The 23,736-nt window shown below is 40.5% G+C and overlaps 2 protein-coding genes and 1 long non-coding RNA gene across 5 annotated transcripts in view; 1 reads left to right on the forward strand and 2 right to left on the reverse strand.

The window, feature by feature from the left end:
• brpf3a (bromodomain and PHD finger containing, 3a) overlaps positions 1-12,231 on the forward strand; it is a 13,384-nt gene extending 1,153 nt beyond the window's left edge. Inside the window, exons 2-13 of one of the 3 annotated variants that reach the window (XM_024269308.2) lie at positions 3,061-4,573; positions 4,692-4,848; positions 5,539-5,670; positions 6,682-6,810; positions 6,902-7,214; positions 7,289-7,603; positions 7,704-8,228; positions 8,299-8,377; positions 8,754-8,836; positions 8,948-9,021; positions 9,094-9,248; positions 10,653-12,231. In XM_024269308.2, coding sequence (XP_024125076.1) covers positions 3,072-4,573; positions 4,692-4,848; positions 5,539-5,670; positions 6,682-6,810; positions 6,902-7,214; positions 7,289-7,603; positions 7,704-8,228; positions 8,299-8,377; positions 8,754-8,836; positions 8,948-9,021; positions 9,094-9,248; positions 10,653-10,836 — 3,648 coding nt within the window. In that variant the 5' untranslated portion in view covers positions 3,061-3,071 and the 3' untranslated portion in view covers positions 10,837-12,231. Of the gene's footprint in view, positions 1-3,060; positions 4,574-4,691; positions 4,849-5,538; positions 5,671-6,681; positions 6,811-6,901; positions 7,215-7,288; positions 7,604-7,703; positions 8,229-8,298; positions 8,378-8,753; positions 8,837-8,923; positions 9,022-9,093; positions 9,249-10,652 lie in introns of all 3 variants that reach the window. The other 2 variants (XM_024269306.2, XM_024269307.2) reach the window with 2 other exon arrangements.
• A 1,536-nt stretch (positions 12,232-13,767) lies between these two features.
• On the reverse strand, positions 13,768-19,570 carry mon1bb (MON1 secretory trafficking family member Bb). The gene is made up of 6 exons (XM_024270975.2): positions 19,360-19,570; positions 18,777-18,871; positions 17,922-18,467; positions 15,715-16,507; positions 15,478-15,625; positions 13,768-14,697 (listed from the first exon to the last, which is right to left on the reverse strand). The coding sequence occupies exons 2-6, from the start codon at positions 18,853-18,855 to the stop codon at positions 14,473-14,475; spliced, it is 1,791 nt and encodes a 596-aa protein (XP_024126743.1). The 5' UTR covers positions 18,856-18,871; positions 19,360-19,570; the 3' UTR covers positions 13,768-14,472.
• Positions 19,571-20,386: 816 nt separating this feature from the next.
• LOC112145626 lies at positions 20,387-22,587 on the reverse strand. Its single transcript, XR_002919104.2, has 4 exons — positions 22,525-22,587; positions 22,307-22,357; positions 22,122-22,218; positions 20,387-22,031 (listed from the first exon to the last, which is right to left on the reverse strand). It is a non-coding gene; the product is annotated as an uncharacterized LOC112145626 (long non-coding RNA).
• Positions 22,588-23,736: the final 1,149 nt, after the last annotated feature.

Here is a 23,736-nt window from a genome sequence, read left to right on the forward strand (position 1 = left end):
AAAGTGTTAGGTAATTATAAGATTATGTTTTATAATTTCTGGTTTGTAACACAGTTTGCAATTTATTTGTATTTGAAACAATACATTTTAAATTGTCTGAAGATGTTTTATTATTATAAAAAACATGTCTTATAACAAATATTTTTCTAGAGCAATTTTTAAAAATACATTATTATTTCTAAACCAACTATTGTGATAGCAGTTAAATAGGTTTATCAAATTTAACTAGAAATGACAGTAATTTGTCAAATCTTAGTTTAATTTGTTGATATTGGATATTGTAAAGCCTTGTTCAATTTTAATTATTAGTATTTATGGTTAAAATAAAATGTTTACATTTGCTTGTATTTTTATTTGTCCTTTTCAACCTGTATTTTATCGTAAGTCTATTTTTTTATGTCTTGTAATAATAAGTTTATACAAGTAAAGTGTAGTTATTTGCCAATATTTAATAAAAAATACAATGAAATTAAAAGTCGGCATTAGTCATGCACAGGTTTTAGTTTTTGTAAGAAAAATAATTCAACATTAAATTACTTATATCATACTATTCTTAAGCCTTTCAGGGTAAAATATATATCCATATATATGATCATATATTACCTTTGGCACACCGAAGAACAAATTATTTATGAAACATGAGTTATTTTTTTTAGCTCTTTTTCTACCCAGAAGTAAGTCGACTTGATCTCTGAGGCTCCGCCTTTCGCTCCTTGTGGGTGCCGCCCATTTCATGGCATCATCCAAGAGTCGGCCTTGGTAGCGTGTCTGCGTTTCACCCACAAAAACAAACATCCAAAATTTTGCAAAGATGGATGTGCATATTGTGAACATAAGTTATATACAATCTGTCACTGCTAGCTCCACAGCACAGACTCTTCCTGGAAGGGGCTAGTCCTGTACTTTGTGATGTCACAATGTAAGGATCGCTCGTTTTCGTAGATTGGGAGGGGCTGGTTCTCAAAGAGCAGGGTTTTAGTGGTATGGTCAGTGATGCATGGATTGATCAAACTACTGTTTGCTTTTTTGTTCTGAGGAATTAACATTATAATTCACTTAATAGCTTAAAAAGTGAATTTTGCATGATATNCAAAGTTACAGACCGTTTTTTAAGCCAATAGTAAGAAGGTTGTCAGGCATGTATGCAAATAGCGCATGCTACTGTTGCTGTTCTAACAAACAGTCAATGCTGTAAGTGTAGCAAGGAAGCTTGAGTTAACCTGCTGCATTAACATCATTTGTCTTATGCAATTATTTATTTATTTTTCATAATATCAATATATCTACAGTTAAAATATGAAATTAGAAAAAGTGTTAGGTAATTATAAGATTATGTTTTATAATTTCTGGTTTGTAACACAGTTTGCAATTTATTTGTATTTGAAACAATACATTTTAAATTGTCTGAAGATGTTTTATTATTATAAAAAAACATGTCTTATAACAAATATTTTTCTAGAGCAATTTTTAAAAATACATTATTATTTCTAAACCAACTATTGTGATAGCAGTTAAATAGGTTTATCAAATTTAACTAGAAATGACAGTAATTTGTCAAATCTTAGTTTAATTTGTTGATATTGGATATTGTAAAGCCTTGTTCAATTTTAATTATTAGTATTTATGGTTAAAATAAAATGTTTACATTTGCTTGTATTTTTATTTGTCCTTTTCAACCTGGATTTTATCGTAAGTCTATTTTTTATGTCTTGTAATAATAAGTTTATACAAGTAAAGTGTAGTTATTTACCAATATTTAATAAAAAATACAATGAAATTAAAAGTCGGCATTAGTCATGCACAGGTTTTAGTTTTTGTAAGAAAAATAATTCAACAATAAATTACCTATATCACACTATTCTTAAGCTTTTCAGGGTAAAATATATATCCATATATATGATCATATATTACCTTTGGCACACCGAAGAACAAATTATTTATGAAACATGAGAAATGTTTTTGAGCTCTTTTTCTACCCAGAAGTAAGTCGACTTGATCTCTGAGGCTCCGCCTTTCGCTCCTTGTGGGTGCCGCCCATTTCATGGCATCCTCCAAGAGTCGGCCTTGGTAGCGTGTCTGCGTTTCACCCACAAAAACAAACATCCGAAATTTTGCAAAGATGGATGTTCATATTGTGAACATAAGTTATATACAATCTGTCACTGCTAGCTCCACAGCACAGACTCTTCCTGGAAGGGGCTAGTCCTCTACTTTGTGATGTCACAATGTAAGGATCGCTCGTTTTCGTAGATTGGGAGGGGCTGGTTCTCAAAGAGGGCTGCACGGTGGCGCAGTGGTTAGCGCTCTTGCCTCACAGCGAGAAGGCCCCGGTTCGAATCCCAGCTGGGACCTTTCTGTGTGGAGTTTGCATGTTCTCCCCGTGCATGCGTGGGTTTTCACCGGGGACTCCGGCTTCCTCCCACCGTCCAAAAACATGCTTCATAGGTTAATTGGTGACTCTAAATTGTCCCTAGGTGTGAATGTGAGAGTGGATGTGTGTGTGATTGAGGCCCTGCGACAGACTGGCGACCTGTCCAGGGTGTACCCCGCCTTCGCCCTTCAGTAGCTGGGATAGGCTCCGGCACCCCCGCGACCCCGAAAGGGAAGAAGCGGCCTGGAAGATGAATGAATGAATGAATGGTTCTCAAAGAGCAGGGTTTTAGAGGTATGGTCAGTGATGCATGAATTGATCAAACTACTGTTTGCTTTTTTGTTCTGAGGAATTAACATTATAATTCACTTAATAGCTTAAAAAGTGAATTTTGCATGATATAGACCCTTAAACTTAAAAGACTTTTTCACCTCTGCGTTAGAAAAATTTGGCACCACTTTTGTATTCTTTTTATTTTTTTTCCTCCAGATTAAGCCGAAGTTTTAGACTGAGAAATAACAGACTGGCATCATTTGGGTTATGACTGTGTTATTAACACACTATAAGTGTGCTTAATCATTTATATGTAATGTCAAATTTCCTGTGTGAATTATTTCAGTAATTCTACAAACATTATGTTTAACTGATATGAACTTGGATTTGATTCTTTCTGTCTCTACAAATGCCAGAGTGAAGTCCCATGCGGAAGGTGAAGACGTGGGAATGCAAGACTGTCCTCAGTAAAGTCAACATGGGAAGGGGTCGAGGCAGAGGGAGAGGAAGGGGCAGGGGGTCGTCCAGTCATCTGAGGCCGCCCTCGCCCTACAGACTACAACTCTCTCCATCCAGGGAGACCTTGACGTACGCTCAGGCTCAGAAAATAGTTGAAGTGGACTTGGATGGAAGGCTCCACCGGATCAACATCTCAGACCCTCTGCCGGTTATCACGGAGGATGAAATGATGGCTCAGGACATTGTTGAATGCAACAGCAACAAGGAGAACAGCGAGCAGACTCAGAGTAAAAGCAAGTCGTGGCGGAAACCCTCAAACAGCAAAAGCAAGAAGAATGCTAAAAATACATCTGATCAGAACCGGCGGTCGGGATTGCAGCAGCACACCGGATCTAATTCCTGCCAGCACTCATCTCACCAAAGCCCTTTGCCTGAGCCCACCTTTCAAGTGCTGAGTTCAGTTTCACTGTCAGAGGCTCCTCCTCTCCCAGCAGCCTACTACCGTTACATCGAAAAGTCCGTGGAGGAACAGGACAATGTTGCAGAGTACGACATGGACGAGGAGGACTTGGCCTGGCTGGAGATGGTAAATCAGAAGAGAGTCTCTGATGGTCACGCGTCCGTATCACCAAACACTTTTGAACTCCTGATTGACCGCCTGGAGAGGGAATCCATCTTGGAGTCCCGCAGCCAGGCTTTGTCCCAGAATTCAGTAGATGAGGATGCTTTCTGCTGTGTTTGCCTGGATGATGAATGTCTCAACAGTAACGTCATTCTGTTCTGCGATATCTGCAACCTGGCCGTCCACCAGGAGTGCTACGGTGTCCCCTATGTTCCCGAAGGACAGTGGCTTTGCCGCTGCTGCCTGCAGTCCCCCTCTCGCCCTGTAGACTGTGTACTCTGTCCCAACCGAGGAGGTGCCTTCAAGCAAACCAGTGATGGACGGTGGGCCCACGTTGTCTGTGCCATATGGATCCCAGAGGTGTGCTTCGCTAACACGGTGTTCTTGGAGCCCATTGAAGGGGTGAAGAACATCCCCCCTGCTCGCTGGAAGCTCACGTGCTACCTGTGTAAGCAGAAAGGCAGGGGGGCATCGATCCAGTGCCACAAAGCCAACTGCTACAGGGCTTTCCACGTCACCTGCGCCCAGAAGGCGGGGCTGTTCATGAAGATCGATCCGGTTCGAGAAACGGGTGTGAACGGCACCACCTTCTCCGTGAAGAAGACCGCTTTCTGTGAGCACCACTCGCCCGTTGGGACCCGGAGAGACGGGTCTGGAGACGAGTCTGTGGAGGGGAGGCTGGTGGGAGGGAGGGGCAACCGGGGTCAGAGGTCATACACACAAAGTACCCCCTCCCCGCCAAACAAAAAGACCGTCAAAGGACAGAAGAAGAAGAACACTAAAGGAAGCGGGTCAACACGTCGGTCGTCCGTCCCCGTGCTGCTCGTACCACAGATCCCCTCTCACAGGTGTGACATGAACTATCTTCAGATTTATATTAGAGTCATTTCGGTTCATTTTTTAAAGGATCAAAGTCTGTCATCAGTTTTTAAAAGTTGGGATCTGTATTTGTGATGTTTCTTGCAGGTTAAATAAGATCTGCACAGGAGTTGAAGTCCAAAGGAAAAACCAGTTCATGCAGAGGCTTCATAACTACTGGTTACTAAAACGGCAGTCCCGGAACGGCATGCCTTTAATACGCCGACTTCACTCTCACCTGCAGGCGCACAAGACAGCAGAACAGGTAAGCACACGGATCGCCCTTGCTGCTCGAACCATTGCAGAAGTGAACCTGAAACTTCTAATTAAACCTCTATGGATTGTATTTTTGTCTTAAGTCCTCATCACATTCACTGAGGTAGTTTTTAAACAGTCTCTCTGGGTTTATGCTGTAGATTTTAGGCTTAAAGAGGAAGATGGACTTGTTGGTGCAGAAACTTTCATCAAAATATTGTATTCTCTTACATTCCTCACAGTCCAGACAGTACATCAGCTCATAAGCATGCACTTCCTTTAACACACTCTTGCTTAGCAAACCTTCCTATTGGTTCGTCCCTACACACAAGCAAGGGCTCTATAATTATGTACTACTGTGTCTTAGAAACAGGCTGCATGGAAAGAATGTTTACATGCTAAGCTACATTATATTTTATTACTCATTCAGATTTTACTTTTGTTATCTTGTATCTAGTAATATCAGTCCTCTTTAGTCAGACTTTAACACCTCACTGCACTTTTGCAGATCTTTCTTTCAGTCAACTATTAAACTCTACAACACCTCATAGACACTGAACAATAGTTATTGTCGTTACTCATTTTTTAAGTGTATTTTTAGAGTTTTTTTGTATTATCAATCTGTTTGTAGTAGAGCTATGGTAACAAGGTAATTTCTCCATTTTGAGATCAATAAAGTTTTTTTGTTTTTTTTGTCTAGAGGGAGCCTGACGAGAAGCTAAGTGCTGCTAGAGAGGAGCTACGATACTGGCAGAAGCTGAGGCAAGACCTGGAAAGAGCTCGGCTTCTGGTTGAACTCATCCGCAAGCGGGAGAGGCTGAAGAGAGAGCAGGTGAGTCAGAGCGGAAACCGGAGACAACAGCCATGTTTGCATGCAGGACAATGTTTTAACTCTGTTTCAAATAAGCTCATTTTCTATGACGGACATGCCACTCTGATCATCTGAGCCAGAATGACATCCTGGTCCACTTTCAATGTTTTATTTTTGTAATATTTGTAGCATTTGAAAGTCTTTTTATGTGGAGTTAAAACACACTTAGCTGAAGTAGGACGTACATGGATCTAGTCCGAGCAGGGAGCTTGTGGTCCACCCAGCATATTTTCTACCTCCCAAATAAGCTCTTTTTCAAACTGTATTTTTGTCTGCTTCTGATTCACAACATTTTAAACTAGATATATCGCATTACATACGATAATGCTAGTGTGAATGCTGTAAGCTGAATATGGCTGCTGAAGATGCTGAAATTGATAGCTAAAACAGCTGAAGCTTAAAAAACGCTAAAGCTGACAGGATGTAGCTGAAGTATTAGCTAAATACAAAATTAGCCTAAAAAACTGGTAAAATGTCTAATTTAGCCAAAATAGCTAGCATAAAATTAAAATATTAGCTCCAATTAAACTAAAAAAAAAAAAAAAATTGAAAAAAGCCTAAATTGGCCAAAACAGCTAGTATGGAACTGAAGTATTAGTTAAGCTAAAAAATAACCTAAAAACTGAAAAAAATAACAAATTAGCCAAAACAGCTAGCATGTAACTGAAATATTAGCTCAACTCCTAGAGAGCCTAAAAAACCTCAGTAAATGCTAATAGTCCAAAAAGCTAGCATAATGCCGATATAACAGCTGAAACTCCAAAATAGCTCAAAAACCCCAATAGATGCCAAAACACGACATTTACAGCATTCACACAATAAAAAAATACTCAGAAAACCAATTTCAAGCTTTAATTTTCTTTGTATACATTCCCAATCATTAGAAAAATGCCACAAGAACACCATAATTTCATTGGAGTAGGCATTTAAAGGTGTAGAGACTGATTATTCCCCGTGATTGTATGTCCTCAGATGAAAATCCAGCAGGCTGTTCTTGAGCTGAAGTTGACTCCTGCACTGACGCTTCTGCGATACACTTTGGACCAACTAGAAGAAAAAGACACAGCCAAGATCTTCTCTCAGCCTGTCAATCTATCAGAGGTTGGTGTCTTTACACTGCACTCTAATATGAATGTTTTATCCCTACTAAACCGGGGATCCACTAACATTTCGGTTTGTATGTTTATCTGAGGTCCCAGATTACCTGGAATTCATATCCCAACCCATGGACCTGTCCACCATGCGCACCAAACTGGAGGGACACGCCTATTGCTCGGTCGCAGACTTGGAGAAAGACTTCAATCTCATGATTTCTAACTGTCTCAAATACAACTCCAAGGACACCATGTTCCACAAAGCAGCTCTACAGCTGCGGGAGGTGGGCGGAGCCATCCTGCGTCACGCCCACAGGCAGTCTCAGAGCATTGGGCTGGACCCCAGCACCGGCATGCACCTGCCAGAGGCACCAAACAAGCATGGCTTCTACCACTGCACGTGGGACGACGGTGAGTTCAGAGAGGAAATCTGCTCCATCCTCAGTCAGCGTCTGCTCACTTCCTCCATCTCTGTCTGTCTGCAGTTGATACTCTTTTGGATCCTGACAACAGAGTCCACCTAACCACAGATGAGCAGCTCAAGGCCTTACTGGATAAACTGGACATGGTGGCCTCCATGCGCACCAGTGGAGGGCGCACCAAACGCATCAGGCTGCTGCGCAAAGAAATCAACGCTCTGAGGCAGAAGATCGGCCAGCAGAACGCTCCCTCCCGGAGCAACGGCGACGACGAAGGAAAAGAAGAGGAAGACGACGAGGAGGTGAAGACAAAGGGAAAGAAAAAAGAAAAAGCAAGCACGAATGAGGGGCTTCGGAGTAAAGTATCAAACTCCAGGACAGGTATCTTTCCTTCATATTTGAAGCTTTGAATGCACTCATCAATCAATAACTCCACAGATTTGTAAAATGATGGATCATTGAGTGATCTCTTTTGACTCAGATGACAGTCCTCCGGTGCTGGAGCTCAGCTGCCCGGTGTCGTCGCCTCTGCCGGGGGACGCCCCCCTGGAGCCCCCTGTTTTGGGAATAGTTACCGGAGGGCAGCGGTCGCCGGGGCGTTCCTACAAACGGCAGAGGTCATCCCGCAGCGGCAGCAGAAGTCAAGGCGAAGACGAGGCCGAAATAGGAGAGACGCCGTCTTCCCAACCGGAGGCCGTCCATGAAGTCACACCGCTGGGCAAGCCCCCCTCCGGGCCTCCTGTCGGGGTGGGGCGTCGCACGTCTGTTCTGTTCAAGAAGGCTAAAAACGGTGTGCGGATGGCAAAAAGTAAGAGCCTCCCTCAGCAGAATGGGAAAACATCAGAAGCAAAAGCCACCAGGTTGGACAGCGCCCCCTCCAGTCCAAACGCCTTACCTCCTACCCCAACCGCCCCCCCTTCCTCACACCACCTGAGGTCCAGAGGCCCCAGCTGTGAGAGTGAGCCGGACAAACCCCCTCCACATCCCAAAGAGGAAGGTAGGGCAGGTAATGCGAAGAATGTGTTAGAGAGGTTTAACTTGGTTTTTAGCGTTTAATTTGTGACTTTGCGGTTCAGGATTGACGAATGGAAAACACAGCGCTGTGGACCAGGACGAGGAGGATGAGGAGGAGGAAGAGGATGAGTCAAACTTAAGGTAAGCAGACTGCCTCACTGTCAAAGGCTGTGTCCAGATTCACTCACTGTTCCTCAACTCCAATCATCTTTTGATCTATGATCTTTTAATTATGATTAAAATGTAAAATGTAAAACTTTTTTAAGACAGAAAATCAAATTTTTTGCTTAGTCATGTTTTAAACAGTTACCTGCCCCACAGATTGAGAAGCACTGGGTTATAGATTTGTCAGATTATGCAGTAACTTAAACCTAATCCTTATGATTTGCCTAGTTTTAGTATCTGTACTTTTGTAGTATGTTAGAATTTCCATGTCTTTCCCAAGTGCCGTTTAGGTTTTATTGTAGATGAATCAACTTTAAGAGATTTTGACTGAAACAATCCTGTTTCTTTGCAGCGTCTCTCCTCCCAAGCGCAGCAGGGGTAAACCAGCATTGGCTAAAGTTCCCAGCAAAGAGAACGGAGACATCTCCGGGTCTGGTGTGTATCACTGCCCAGCCTAAATCCTCCACTTGTTTCTTTTGAGTCGAGTAACCTTGTAAGTATTCTGGGATATCCTGTTCACAGGAAAGTCTACACTTCTGTCTTTAGATAGTGAAACTGAACTTTCTCCACTGGACTTAGTCTGGGCAAAATGTAGAGGATATCCTTCATACCCAGCAATGGTGAGAAACAACCAAATCTCAGTTTGTTCAGTTTTCTTTGAATGATTGTTGCTGAGACGATCATCACTCTAGATTGTAGATCCAGACATGCCTCAGGAAGGACTCCTCCACAACGGCATCCCCATCCCAGTGCCTCCTGTGGAAGTGCTCAAACTGGGCGAAAGCAGAGAAACGGAAGAAGGCCAAAAGCTCTTCCTGGTGCTCTTCTTTGATACTAAACGGACCTGGTAAGATCTCAGCAAACCTGCTGAATGTTGTGGTAAACCAGAAAAGTTGCATTACCTGGAATAATGCTAGTGTGAATGATTTATGTTGAATATGGTTGCTGAATATGCTGAAGCTTTTTGCAAAAGATGGTGAAGAAATTTAATGTAATTGCTGAAGGGATTTTCTGAAAATGCTAAAGCTGTACCGCTAAAATTGCTAAAAGACCTAAAGTTGCAGAAATTGCAGCAAGTGCACAAAGAATTTAAAGAATTTCTTGAAAAATTGCAAAATTCTGGAAAATGTAAAAATGCATAAAGACATGAACTCACATTTAGCCCAAAACCTCAGTAGATACCAAATTAGCCAAAAAAGTGAGAGTTTTGCTAAAATGTTAGCTTACCTCCAAAAAAGCCCAGAAATTCTTTGTTGGTGCCACATTAGCCAAAAACGCTAGCACTTTGCCAAAATACATGCTTAGATCCTAATTGGCTTAAAAACCCTCAGTATACGCCAAAAGAGACAAAAAAGCTAGCACATTGCTAAAATCTAAAATACTAGTTTAACTCATAATTAGCCTTAAAAACCTCAGTATATGCCAAAAAAAAGCTAGCACGTTGCTAAAATACTAGCTTAACTCACAATTAGCCTTAAAAACCTCAGTATATGCCAAAAAAAAAAGCTAGCACGTTGCTAAAATACTAGCTTAACTTTGAATTAGCCCAACAAATCTCAGTAGATGTCAAATTAGTAAAAAAAAAACTAACACATTGCTAAAATACTTGCTTAACTAAAAATTTTCCCGAAAACCTCAGTAGATGTCAAATTAGCAAAAGAAGCTAACATGTTCCTTAAATATTAGCTTAACTCAAAATTGGCCCAAAAAACCCCAGTAGATGCCAAATTTGCCAAAAAGAGCCAAAATATTGCTAAAATACTAGCTTAACTCAGAATTAGCACCAAAAAATAAAAAATAAATAAAACTCAGTGGATGTTAAATTACCGGCTGCCATAAAAGCTAACATGTTCCTAAAATATTAGTTTAACCCAAAATTAGCCTAAAAAAACCTCAGTAGATGCCAAATTAGCCATAAAGGCTAACATGTTCCTACAATATTAGCTTAACTCAAAATTAGCCCAAAAAAACCTCAGTAGATGCCAAAATAGCCATAAAAGCTAACATGTTCCTAAAATATTAGCTTAACTCAAAATTAGCCCCAAAACCTCAGTAGATGCCAAATTCTGCAAAAAAAAGAGCTAACACTTTGCTAATATACTAGCCTAACTCAGAATTAGCCAAAAAACAACCTCAGTAGATGCCAAATTAGGCTAAAAAGCTAGCACGTTGCTAAAACACTTTCACATAATTTAAAAAAATAAATAAAAAGGTTCAAGTTTGTTTAGAAGTTTCTTTTCTTGCTTGTTAGGCAGTGGCTCCCCCGCAGCAAGCTGCTGCCGCTGGGGAGGGACGACACCGTCGACAAGCTCCGCCTCATGGAAGGGAAGAAACCCAGCGTCCGCAAGTCTGTCCACACTGCATACGACCGGGCCATAGTGCATTTAAACCACGTGAGAGGAAATCTGAACTTCACTCCCTCCAATTTTATATGAACTTTATTTTGAAATGTTTTAAACAGGCCGCCTGGTTTCATGTATAGAAGTTAAACGTGGGATGGCTAAAAAAGAAATAAATCTGTTAGGTGGTTTTTGAAGGTGTTTTGCATAAAATAATTGTGCCGAATTTATAAGTAGGGGGGGGCTTAAAGACTTTTTCATAGATAAAAAATGTTTATTTATTTGTGTCTTTTTTTTCCCAAAACCACTGTTGCTATGCGTTCATATGAGGTTTTTATTTTTAGGCCAAAGCCAGCTGAGACTTAAGAGAGTTTGATTCTTTTTCTTCTGGAAAGGGATTGTTTGGATTCAAAGTATATTCAGAGTGTATTTGTTGTTGAAATGTCACTGTGTTTAAGAAGTGTGAAAGTCCCACTTGAATAGTTACGTCACACCTGGACTCTATAGAAGTCAAGAGCTTTTTAAATAATAAAAAAAAATTCTTAGCTAAATTAATTATAAAAACAGATTTAAGATTTTATTAGCTGCACTAACTCTGCCTTTAAACTACTTAGTAGATTTTTCTTAATTAAAAATTCAAATGTTGACTTAAAGTTAACATTAGACTTTAGATGATTATTTTCGGCCAGAAAAAAAGTCCAAAAACGAAATTATATTCTATTATCATGGCAGTCCAGCTGGGATGTACCGTCTGTGAGACTTCAGGGATCTTTGTTGATTTTTTTTTTTCCACATTGTGAAACTGCATTAAGATACCAGAATGCTGAGTACAGCCAGGTGGAGGTGAAGCCACTGTAGAGGTGAAGCAGGCTCGTCTGCAGCCTGACAAGAGCTCCTGGAAAAACATGTTCTACTAGTTTGCAGTTCTGTCGGAAAGACTGTAGAAGCACAAACCATCTGTAGTAACAACAACAAATGCAGCCAAACTGGAGACTCCTGACAGGCTAATGTGGCTCAACACAAATGTGTCTTTGTGTACAACTTATACATACATGTATACAAGCTCAGTGTAGTAAAAGTGCATGTGTATAGTTTTGTAAATATGTACATTTGTGTTTATATTGGCTTACATGAAGTAATTTAAGGAATGCAAAAATCAAATATAGATTTTAATTTATATTTGTGGCAGTGGAGAGTGTTGAGAAGTTAAATATTGAGATGATTTATGTGAGATGCTACGTTTTTGTAACCGTTATGGTTTCCAACGCGATGATAGAACGCCGTCTCGAAGCGAGACGGCACAAGACCTGAAACCCTGAAGGCAGTGGAGTTTGCACTTACAGGGGGGAGGGAGGGAGGGGTATTTTTATTTATTTATGTTTTCGTTTGTTGGCACAGGACAGTTTAGATCTCGTTGTTTGCAGTTGATCTTTAGTCTGCCCGCGACGATATTTTCTCACACAAGAATAAATGCGGTTCGAAACAAAAAAAGTGGGATTGTGTCTGCTTCATTCTGACGAATGTAACCGTTCAATCTGTGGGTTTAAGAGACGACCATTACTGAACCTCAGGTTGTACCTGAATTACCTCACAACCATTGACTGTAGATGAGAACTGGAATTAGTCATTGTGACGTCACCCAAAGAAAATGACTTCCTTTTAGGTCCAATTAAATGAAGCCAATTTAGTCGCCATTTTTCCATGAAACGGAGTTCGCCATGTTGGAGCCAGACGACGGCAGTAAGTAGTGATCTGTATCATGAGAACTGGACCAAGTAAGTGGGACGTCACCCAAAGAAAACGGCTTCCTTTTAGGTCCAATTAAATGAAGCCAATTTAATCCCCATTTTTCGCGAAACAGATGTTATTTTGGAGCCAGACAACAGATATAGGTAGTGATCTGGATCATGAGAACTGGACCAAATGAGTGTGATGTCACTCATAAAAATGTCTTGTTTGATGTGAGACTACATACTTTTATTGAGGCATCTGATTAGTCAGTTTAGGACTTGAAAAACTTAACTCTACTGACAAAAATAATGAAAAAGGGATTATTAAAAACATGTCTAGAAGTTGCAAAACTACTTATCTTTGGGATTTTGGCCCCTTAATAAGCAGGTACTTCCTATTCGGAATGCCTGTGGAGAGGGGTCACCTAGTCTCTTATACCAGGGGGTGTCCAAATCCAGGCCTCGAGGGCCAGAGTCCTACATGTTTTCCAACCAACCTGTCATTGAAGTTCATTTTTGACTAAACACACCAAATCCAGGTAATCTGCAGCAGATAAGGCAGGATCTCTGGAAAATCATCAAGAGGCCGGCCCTCGAGGCCTGGATTTGGACACCCCTGTCTAATACAGGTAGTAGTCACTACACTATAGAAGGTGTTGGCCATTTTCTCAGTACAATTACTAAATCCAAAAGTCTAAAAAAAAAAAAATCATTGCACAATGATTCCAAAAGTAATGGCAAATTAAGACCACAATGCATTGCGTTTGAACTTGACTATGAAAAAAAAATACATTTAAATGCTTTTTTTTAGTTTTCCCTCATCAGAACTCTAAATCTTGTAAAATGCTCAAATTATTGAGGTGTTTACTTTGTAAATGGGTGACGTCATAATTGGAGTTTAAGGAAAAAAGTGGCGAGCATGTAACTGAATTTTATTTGAAGATCCAGGACACTGAAGTCTTTTAGGGATTAGGGAGTAGGAAGGGAATTCGAACAGAACCTCATTTATCATTTCTGATACTTTACCACAACACCTGGTCAAGTGTGCTGATAAACTTAAGTTTTAGCTTTGATTGCCTATTTGGTAGAAATGTTAAATACTAAATAACTGGTACAGCCATTATCAACTAAACTTTTGTGTGTTCAACCTTTCGTGCCTGACCAGAATCATTCCTCAATTATTTTTGACCGTTGGTTATAGGCAGCCATCTTTACTTTCTACTAGTTATAAAATAAAGACATGAACTGTCAGCTGATTAGGACTCAAAAGCATGTTTTCCCATCAGAACGACTCACATTTGTGCAACCCAGGATTTATTTCATGATTCCGCACACAACATTCTAGAAGTTCCAACAGAAAACGCCTGAGAAGAAACCAGGACTCAGCTACATTTATAAGCCAGGTTTTAAAAATGAATATTCAAAAATAGTCATGGTAGAGAACACGGTGAAGACTGCTAAAACGTAGCTTTTCACTAAAAAACTGTGGAGATGATCTGAAGATGAAACCTCTGAGAAAGAACATCTTCTCTTAAGAGAGTTTATTTTCTAATTCCTGTAAAGGGATGAGTGACCTCACTCAAAAGGGTTATCCCTCTTCAAACTGTTCCAGGTATTGTGATTCCCCAAAACAAGCTGCTTCTATAGTTATTGCAAAACCAGTAGTTAGGAACTGTGCTGATCATTTAAAACTTTTATGCATGAGCTCATCTGAGTAAAAGGTAGTTTTTTCAGTGAAATAAACAATAAATAATTACATGACCTGTTATCTGAATGAGGAAAATCCTTTTTCTTGTTATAAAATAACATCAAAGCATCACTTCGGTGTTTACGCCTCCTGTCATTTGTTGTTCAGGTAAAAGAGATTCAAAGAACCCAGTCCTCCTTAAATAATGTAAAATGTAGTGTCTGATTCACCTACGGCGTCTATAAAATCCAGGAAAAAAGCTTCAAAAATATACTGGAGCCAGTGTACAAATGGTTTTTGAAAGAGGGAGAGCTATTACAGAAGAGACAAGCCATTATCTGCCGAGTCCTGCTGGTCCGATTTGCTGCTTTTAGAGCTCTTGCTGGGGTTTGGGGTAGTGGAATACTTTGGGGGGTATCTGATGAAGAGGCGGTCCTCCTCCTTTTTAATCCATCTTAGGAGCTTGGTGATAGCAGTAATGGCACAGGCTTTGGTCACCAGAGGGCTGAAGCAGGTGTACAGCTCGAATTTACTCGTCACCTGGAGGGGAGAAGGAAACTCAGAAAAACATCACAATGTCGCATCTCAAAAGCTTTCTCCTCATCTTTAACGGGTGCCTCAATCCTTCAATATTTGAAATCTTTTGAAACCAAACAGGATCAAAATCGTAAACACTTCCTCACATAGATTCATACGTTTCATGTGTCAAAGTCAAGGCCCGGGGGCCAGATCTGTCACAAATAAGCTCTTTTTCAAATTGGATGTCTTAAATTGAATCAAGAAAAACTCAGAAATGCAATTTGGAGCTTAGTTTTCCTAAATATATCCTCCATCATGAGAAAATTCCACAAGTAAGAGAAAACAATTGTGGAAAACCTCCTGAGTTTATCTAAAAAGTGCACTGTAAAGTGTAAAAATTGGCTGGTTCAGACTATTTAGCTGGCATTATGTTCTAAAAATACCCATCGATGAGTCAAAAAAAACGATTTCTATAACCAAGAGGTCATCTGTATGACTAAACATTATTGGTGGAGTTGCTAGTTCTCTAATATCTGGAGGAAGAAGCAAATTCAGCAGTTTTCAAGCCACTGGTTTGCAGTTTTCATCCTGTTAAACTAACTAAGAGAGCAAACATCCACCATGGCTTTGTTGTATGATCACCATGTTACGCTCATTTATGCACAATTCTAACCAAAATTGAACATAAAATTGCTCAGAAATCAACATGAAAAGGACAGCAGAACCTGTTTGTTGTTCTCTCTTTGGATTTCTGTTATTTTATCGCGTCTGTATGGACAGAACCAACAGAACGTTTCCTACCCAGGCTAGCAGGGTTTCCTTCTCAGCGACGTGGTAGATGAGTTTGAGCGGCCGTGAGCTGCTGTGGATGCGGCTGTGCATATATCGATAAAGATCCAGGAGACGCATTTTCTCCTCCTCGCTGCTGTAAGGAGCCTCCATCTCCGGGCTGAAAGCACATTAGGAGAAGCTCAAAACCAAAGAATGAATGAAAAGCAGGTTTCTTTTGTGTCATTTTAAGCTGAAACGAACACACACCTGGTGAACTGAGTGAGCTGCCGGTGGTTGTCTGGCACATCGAAGGGTTTATACATGAAATGCCGGAGGTCTGAAACGCCGACCTGGCTCACGCTGTAAGACTGGGCTTTGGCGATGAGGCTCAGAGAGTTCTGCGCCGTCATGGCCTCCTCTATCTTCCTCTTGCACTCGGCTACGGCGTAGAAAGCCTCCTTGTCTGTCGAGAGCAGCAGCAAACACACAGTGCATTCTGGGGGATCAAGGTAGGAAATATATGCGTAGAAGTAACAGTCCGGGTTAAAGAGAGGGAGGCAGATGGGAGTCCAGATCTCTCCGGCCTGAAAGGCAGACGAGGCTCCGATGAGGTTGAGCAGAAGGTGAACGTCAGCCGGATCCAGCCTCACGTCCTCGATCACAGTCTTCTCCTGGACTATGGTGAGCAGCTGGTTCTTGGCGATGAGGATGGAGAAAACCAAATTGGGCGTGATGGCTTTCTGCAGGATCTGGCTGAGGGAGTCCCTGAGAGAAGACGCTAGGGGGAGGCAATGCACCGCTGCAAGCAAAAAGCTGGGATCCGAGTCCACCAGGTTGAGGAGACCGTCCAGGATCTTCTCCGAGCCGGCCAGGAGTCGTCTGAGGTCATAGTTCTTCTTGTGTTCGAAGATGCGGGAGATGCTGGCCTGGGTGAGCATACTGATGATCTGGTAGTACACGTAAAGGAGCTCTCCGCGGAGCTGCTGCTCAGACTGACAGCTGCTGGAGACGCACACCAGCACGAGGGGGCCTTTCTGCAGAAACACCACAGTGTGCTCCTCTGGGTGACGGAAACAGGGAGAAACGACAGGAAAGGTTAAAAATCACCAAACACTCATCCAGCAAATTTGGTTGTTTCTTTTCTTTTATGAACCTCAGAATTTGCCTTAACAAAGGGCCCAAAATACTAGGGCTGTGAATTAATAGAACATAATTAATGCGTTAATATGTATTAAAGCTCACAGACGACCTGCCGAGCAGCAGTGAAACAGTGTAATAAAACTTTCTAAAATAAACTTAAACTTTTTTTTATTCTGTGATTGAGATTTTACTAAATTAAAGAGATAATAAGGCATTTATTTGTAGTTTTTGGACAAAACCGATCTTTTATTTTAATAAATAAGGCAGAGAAGAAACGGCTGTAATGCACCCGCTTTGGGGAAGCTGTCTGCTTTCAGAAATCCAACGAAGAAACCGATCATTATTTTATTTTGGGATGGGGACATGAATTTTCCGCAATAACAAGCACCGGCATTGTCTAGAAATTGTGGAAACTCCACTGTTCTCCGCAAAAGTCCCGCCCACCAACGTCGCAGGAGGCGAGCAGTTCAGAATGGACAGACACGCCCCCACCTGAGAGCAGCTGACCTGAAATCCAGCTGGATCCAAGTTCAAAAAATTGTTTGATTATTTTTCACAAACATAATAAAGAAAATGTATGAAAAAAAAGAAAACGCTGAATAAAAACAGAATTTCAGGAAAAATACTAAAAGAAAGCAGTGAGAAAATCTTATTTTTGGGAACTGCCTGATGTGACTTTAGTCTGAATTTTTTTTTTTATTTCCATTTGAAAACACGTTCACTAGTTTGTTGACACATTTAATTTTTGTTGTTTTTATAAAATTACACCTAAAACGTTCATTCTATGTTGTAAAAACAGTTCATTAAACATTTTTGGGGTTTCAACAGTAAAATTAATCCAATTTCTCCAAACAGAATTTTCTGTTTTTGAATGATTTTATTTCTAGCGTGTGAATATAACATGGAAAAATGACAAAATAAAAGTAGTGTTACATAAGTGAGGCTGTGCTGATTAAAATTATACCAAATACGCAAGCAGGAAGTCTTTCACTCTGAAAATACATAAGCAAATTCAAAATAGACAAAAACTGAGTTTTAGACCCTCAAAGGGTTAAAAATAAATGTTCTAAATGTACAATTTTACGTGTGATTTCATATTATGATTGTTTTGCAGATAATAAGTAGCTATTTTTTAATCAATTCTCTGTCCTAAAAAATACATTCAAAAAGAGCTGATTGTTGACTAAAAATGTACAAAACTATGAAGAAACTAAATGTTTTTCCTCTATTCTTTGCACGTGTTCATGCTAATAATGTAAGCTTTTTTAGAACCAAATAAAAAACACATCAGAATAAACAAAAGACATGAAATGTGAATCCCTAAACGCTCTCACCTGAATAGACAGAACGGATGATATTATCTCCACTTTGGACAAAAGACACAAGTGCCATCATGACTCCCATTGTAGATGAGAGCGCCTCCTCACTGCCGTAACGGGAGTAGATGGGCTTGCCAGCTTCACTGAGAACAAACACGTGCTTCCTGTGCTGCCGCCAGCTGTCAGTCGTCACGTCCTCGTCGCGATGGGATGCAAATGCAGACGCCTCCTGAATTCCTGCCTCAAGTAAAGGAGAAGATCGACCTTTTACACCGATTCCTTGCTCCTCCAGCTTGGCTTTGGCCAGCATCGTGACCACAAACTCCCCGGAGTCACTCTGCTCATTGTCAGCGGTAACATCCTGATGGGTGGAGACACTGTCAGTCTCTTCACAGTCTAACTTTGAAGATGACCTGCTATCAAGTTCCACTTTTGTGTCGCCCGACAGATCCGAACTGTACTTATTCTGATCCTCGACAACTGAAACACAATCATTTCTCCCCGCTGGTTCTGGAGTTGTGTGGTTTCCCGAGAGGGGGAGAGAAGAGGCCAAAGTGTCCACTGAAATAAAAGCAAAACAAATATATGACATAATCATGACTGAATCTCAAACACAACAGATCACTTCTCCAAACAAGTGGCTAAAAAAAAAGACATTCAAGGCACAACTACCAAAAAATATAAGCATTTAAAGACCCACTCTAATGAAGAAGGTGTTTTTGATATCCAACAAAATAAATCAAGTACAATCTGCCAGTTCTGAAAAAAGTAGCTTATCTTCACTGTTTATTTTCATATGTGATGTAAGTATGTGAGCAAGGAAACAGAAATTGCCTTTAAGTATAAATACCATGCAGTCTATACACTTACCAGGTGCATCTCGGTCAGATGGGGGAGCACAGTTCCTCATTCGCTGCGCCTCTCCCTCTTGTGTATTTTCTGTATCCATGATAACATCCCAGTTACTACAAAGAAAGTAAGAAGAATTAACATGACTGCTCATGAATCCCTGAGGCATGTGAACTTTTATGAAAAGGAGCTCTGATTCTACAGCAGTGATTGTGTCACATGACTACAAAGAGATATAGTAGCTCCCAGATATCAGGCACACACAGGAATTCAAATTTGATTACAGCCTCCAGCAGCTGATGTCACGAATTATGTGCATGGGGTGCTTTGTGTGACTGATAACTAAGGTACCATCTGTTGTACTCGTCTTTAAGCAACTTTACGAACCCATGCTACAATCTGCGTTAAGTAGTACCCAGCCGGGCCGGATAGAGTCGTTAATAATGGATGTACGACGACGGAATCCGAAAAGATCAGCAATCCTCCACTGCGGCTAACTCTTTAAGCTAGCAAACGAAACAGATCAATTTCACGGCCTTGGTGCTCCTACAGGTAAGAATGCTCCTCAGAAACGCACCAGGAGACGATAAAGAATCAAACTTACGGTTAGGTAACGTCGAAACGTTAACTGTAATATCCAATTTCTTACACGGACATTCATGAACACTCCAGCAGCGAGAGAGCTGTCAAGAATGAAAGGCACAACACTAATTTTCCTACATCCGGAGCCGCTGGTGACGCCGACTTCCGATAACCAATCAGAATGCTCGTGGTGTCACAAAGTCCCGCCCACACAGATAAAACACTCCCATAAAAAAAAAGCAAAGGGAGCCGATAAAAACGTCAATAAAAGTTAAAAACAAAACAATGTTGTTAAAACCGAAGGTATAAAAATGCAATAAAAAAACATTGTCTCAGCTATAAAACTATTTTTATATCATCAAAACAAAAGCAGTATAGTTTGGAAAATACAATCTTATTCCAATATTATTACTTTGTTTTTGCATTCACTTTGTTAAATCTATACTTGTAGAAACTTTTATTTCAATCATTTTCAAACTCTTTTTTCAAGTATTTCTTTGTTCATAAAAAGTAACTTTTTTATTTTGATATATAGTTTCATATTTATTAATAGAGTTTAGGTAAACGTGTTTGCATTGTCTTTGGTTCTTTCTTGTTTCTGTTCCATCAGCTACTTTTTATTGGGCAACTATATCTCTAACATTGAATGGAAAAAGTCTGGTCTTTACCACAAAAAATTCTTCTTGACAAACAAAGTCAAAGAAATATCATTTAAACTATTACACAGATTCTATCCCACCAAACACTACTTATCCAAATTTAAAGTTGACTTAAACAACAGTTTTCTGCCAGAAGTAACTTGAAACATCCCCTCATTTATTTATTTTGGTCCTGTTGATTCAATTACAAATTCTAGAAAGACATCTACAGATTTATTACAGAACCTATTTTTTACTGATTTTCAACTTTTTTATATGGTTTTCAGGAATTTGAACATAAAGATTGTGATCCTTACTTTTTTATAGATGTGTTTTTATTCATGGATGCTTTTCACATTCGCAAAAGTAAATTTAGCCTATAAAAAGGGAATTTTTCTTACTAAAACTGGAACTGGAGCAATACTTAAGGTTAATTTCATCTGTGCATTATTAGGACCACTTATTTAATTTAACTCTCGAGTTTTCCATTTCTTTCTTTCTTTTTTTTTTGTTCTCTTTGATTTATTTATATATTTATTTTGTGTAACAGTAACTGTGAATTCTTAATCTGGTTATTCTTTATCTATAATATGTTCAAAATGTATGTTATTCATATTCTTATTTTCAGCAGTTAAAAATTGCAAAACCATAAGTGAATAACCATTTTTTAGAATTATATATGTTCGTGTCCTATATTTTTATAATGCGACTTTTCTGTACTGTATCTTTGAAATGTTGAAATAAAAAAAATTTAAAAAGTGTTCTTTCTCAGTCCCGTCTGTTTCCTCCTAACAGTGACATCTTCTGGTCACTTCTTGTCATTACAGAAACCACACTTTTATTAGAGGGAAACGCACAGAACTGGGAATACACCGCAATTTTAATTCTCAGAGTACATTACATCGACACAACAGCTAGAGATGTGTGTAAAGTGACAGAGATCCCTGACCCGGACTGGAGAACCCCGTGAGGACCTCACTCCACCATCGGAGGATGAAGCACAGCAGCAGACGGATCCCCCTTCAGTGAAACCCCGAGATGACACCAATCAAATCAATCACTTGGAGCCCATGGCTTTTTTTTTTTAACCCCAAACTGTTCAATGCAGGTACACATTAAGCTGGACATGAACTATGAATTTGTTCATAGTTGAATTGAACCACTTCAGGAAAGCCTGGCCAAAAGTCCCCTGCATCATTTTTTTGATGGACACTTCCTGGTGTTTATACTCCTGCAGCAGACAGTCGGTGAGATAGTGGGAAGAAACAAATGTCGTTCCACCCATCTCCGTCCCCGTACTCTCCAAAAGGAGCTGGCTATGTTTCCTGCCTAACAAAGTTGGATATTGTCCTTTGCCCATACGCCCCCACCTCTTTGTCCATGACGTTTTGACAGGCGAGGAGATAGGCCAGGTTGGCATGCTCGTATTTCAGGTGCATTATTTCATTTATTTGGTTTGCCATCACTGATGGGGAGTTGCCCGCCCTCCTGAGTTCATCCATGACAGACTTGCAGATCGCTTTTTTATAAGTCAGCGTGGCTGGCAGCAGGTTGGTAAACCTCTTTGGGAGTTTCTCCAGCCATTGTGGGTTGTCTGCGAACTACCTCTTACGGCAGACTTTGCAGCACAGTCTAGAGGAAAGCAGATAGTACTGGCCAGCGATTCCAACAATCACCCTTGGTCTTCCCATACCTGCTGGCACAACCTGAGACGCAACCCAAGTGCTAATGCAAGGAAAGCGGTAATTGTTTCTCAGCCTGCCCATTATGTCGTAATTTTCTGGCTTCCAGATAAAGAAAGGGTGGAGCTGGAAGTATTTAGGGGCTGGCAGATCATAGATGGTGTCAATCAGCTCTGGTTGTGGGGGCTGACACCACAACGACAGCATCTTAATGGGGTTCCTGACAGGTGGAGAACCTGGCCACAGACCCATGGACTGCAGCTCTGTTTTCATCCAGATGCTCTGCTGTTTCAAGCAGTTCCAGTGACGAATGTCGTCTTTGTAAGCAGGAAGTACTGGGGGTGAAGTGTGGAGGACATTAACTGATGGCTCACCTGGAAGGAGAGAGTGTAGATTTAAAAGTTGCTCACTTTTGGACAATCTGACTTTTGTTCTGAGTCTGTAAATCTCTCAGCACAGCTCACACGATCAGCAGCAGCAGACGAGGCCAAAGTTGTTCTGGTTTTCACCTGACACCGAGGAACATCAGCTCAGGGCGTACAGGGACAGCTTTCTTCAGGCCTGGGGGGAGGGAGGAGGTCGTTGTTGGCTGGTTTAAGAACCAGACAAAGAAACTGCAGAAATGTTTGTGTTTGCAGGAGCAGCAAACCTTTTTCCTGCACATCTGATCCTGCAGGGACGGAGAGAGTTGCAGGCAGGACTGGAAATAAAGAAATAAAAAATATGGTTCCTCTCTCTAGTGCAAAGTAAAGATTTTAGTCAATAAAGCATTAGGAACATCGGAACAGGACCAGAACGAGGCCAACACACAAAAAAACCCATGCTGGAACTTCAGAAAACAGGTCAGAGTTCTGCGACGGTTTAAACCTCGTTGTGCTGCTGACACTTCTGGACTGGAGATGGACAATGATGGAGGTGCAGCAGCAGCAGCAGCATCTGTGTGACAAGAGTGTGGAAAAACATGAAGATCGGTTCGTTCTAAGAAATTGAAGGAAAAAGAACTGTTTTTTCTCACCGCCAGACATTCAGACATGTCATGCAAAGACAAAAGTTGTGCAACTTTTTAACTGTGTCTAAGTAAACAGATATATTTATAGTTTTATTATTAATTAATAACTGGGATGATCATCATTTTAATAGAAAAAGGAAAGGACTAACCCAAAAGGCCTGATTCCTTGGGGGATACATATTCTTGCTGCTGCCTCTTCTGTAGAAACTACTGCAACTTGTGCATCTTTGTGCCTGCAGCACACCTTCTCTTCAAGATGAAAGCTGCGTAGCCATCACTCCTGCTCTCCCAGATGTCTCTCCAGGTACTGCTGGCTCGAGAACCAAAGCCAAACTACAGTGTGTACTCTCCCAGGACCTCCATTTGGTCAGAGGGATCTCCTCCTCTCTGATGGACAATGGTGAGGGCATTTTCCCTCACCAGCTCCTTCTTAACAGCTGGAGATTTGTCCTGGAGAGATGGGTTGTCCTTGATCCGTTTGGCTGCATTAGTGGGACCAAGCGGTCCTCTCTGAAAAACCACACTAATCTATCCAGGGAAAAAAACAACTTTGCGCATTTTGTCTGTAAAAATAAATAAACTTTCAGTTTGTGAAAGCTAAACAGTTAAGATTCAGACTTTAAATTTTAATTGAATTTAAAAAATAATGTAAGCACAATTAAACAAACATTGTGCTGGTAAATGACTGCTCTCATCCCTTGTTTACCTGTGACGTTTAGCTTCAGATTTACATAAAATACATGAAACAAAGCAGCGATCTGCATCTTGGCTGCACCTATAATGTGTCGCAAACATGAATGTTCATCAGTTTTAGAGCTGGTCGCACGTAAACATGCGCTAAAAACATTAGCATTGGCAAATTACCTTCAAAGGTTGCTTTGTAGGACGACAAATACAATTTAAAATCTTTTTTCATTTTTATTTTGGGGTATTTTACTAGAAAAACAAACAATGTGCCTAACATAATTTATAGTAACTCTTGTTAGCTCCAGAAGACATATTTTAAAGTCCAAATACTCCGCTATTTCCACACACATGGGATTCGTGTTTGGCTCTTGCCGAGGACAGAC

This window comes from Oryzias melastigma, linkage group LG5 (assembly GCF_002922805.2).
Source record: "Oryzias melastigma strain HK-1 linkage group LG5, ASM292280v2, whole genome shotgun sequence".
NCBI classification, from domain to species: domain Eukaryota; kingdom Metazoa; phylum Chordata; class Actinopteri; order Beloniformes; family Adrianichthyidae; genus Oryzias; species Oryzias melastigma.

What these genes read in the sequence shown, in the direction of transcription:
- mon1bb (XM_024270975.2), bottom strand. Translation starts at nt 18,855, where the DNA reads ATGGATACAGAAAATACACAAGAGGGAGAGGCGCAGCGAATGAGGAAC. An exon ending in ATCTGACCGAGATGCACCTG is followed by an intron (nt 18,468 to 18,776) that starts GTAAGTGTATAG and finishes CTTTTATTTCAG; the next exon opens with TGGACACTTTGGCCTCTTCT. An exon ending in AGGAAACCCTGCTAGCCTGG is followed by an intron (nt 14,698 to 15,477) that starts GTAGGAAACGTT and finishes TCTCCCCTCCAG; the next exon opens with GTGACGAGTAAATTCGAGCT.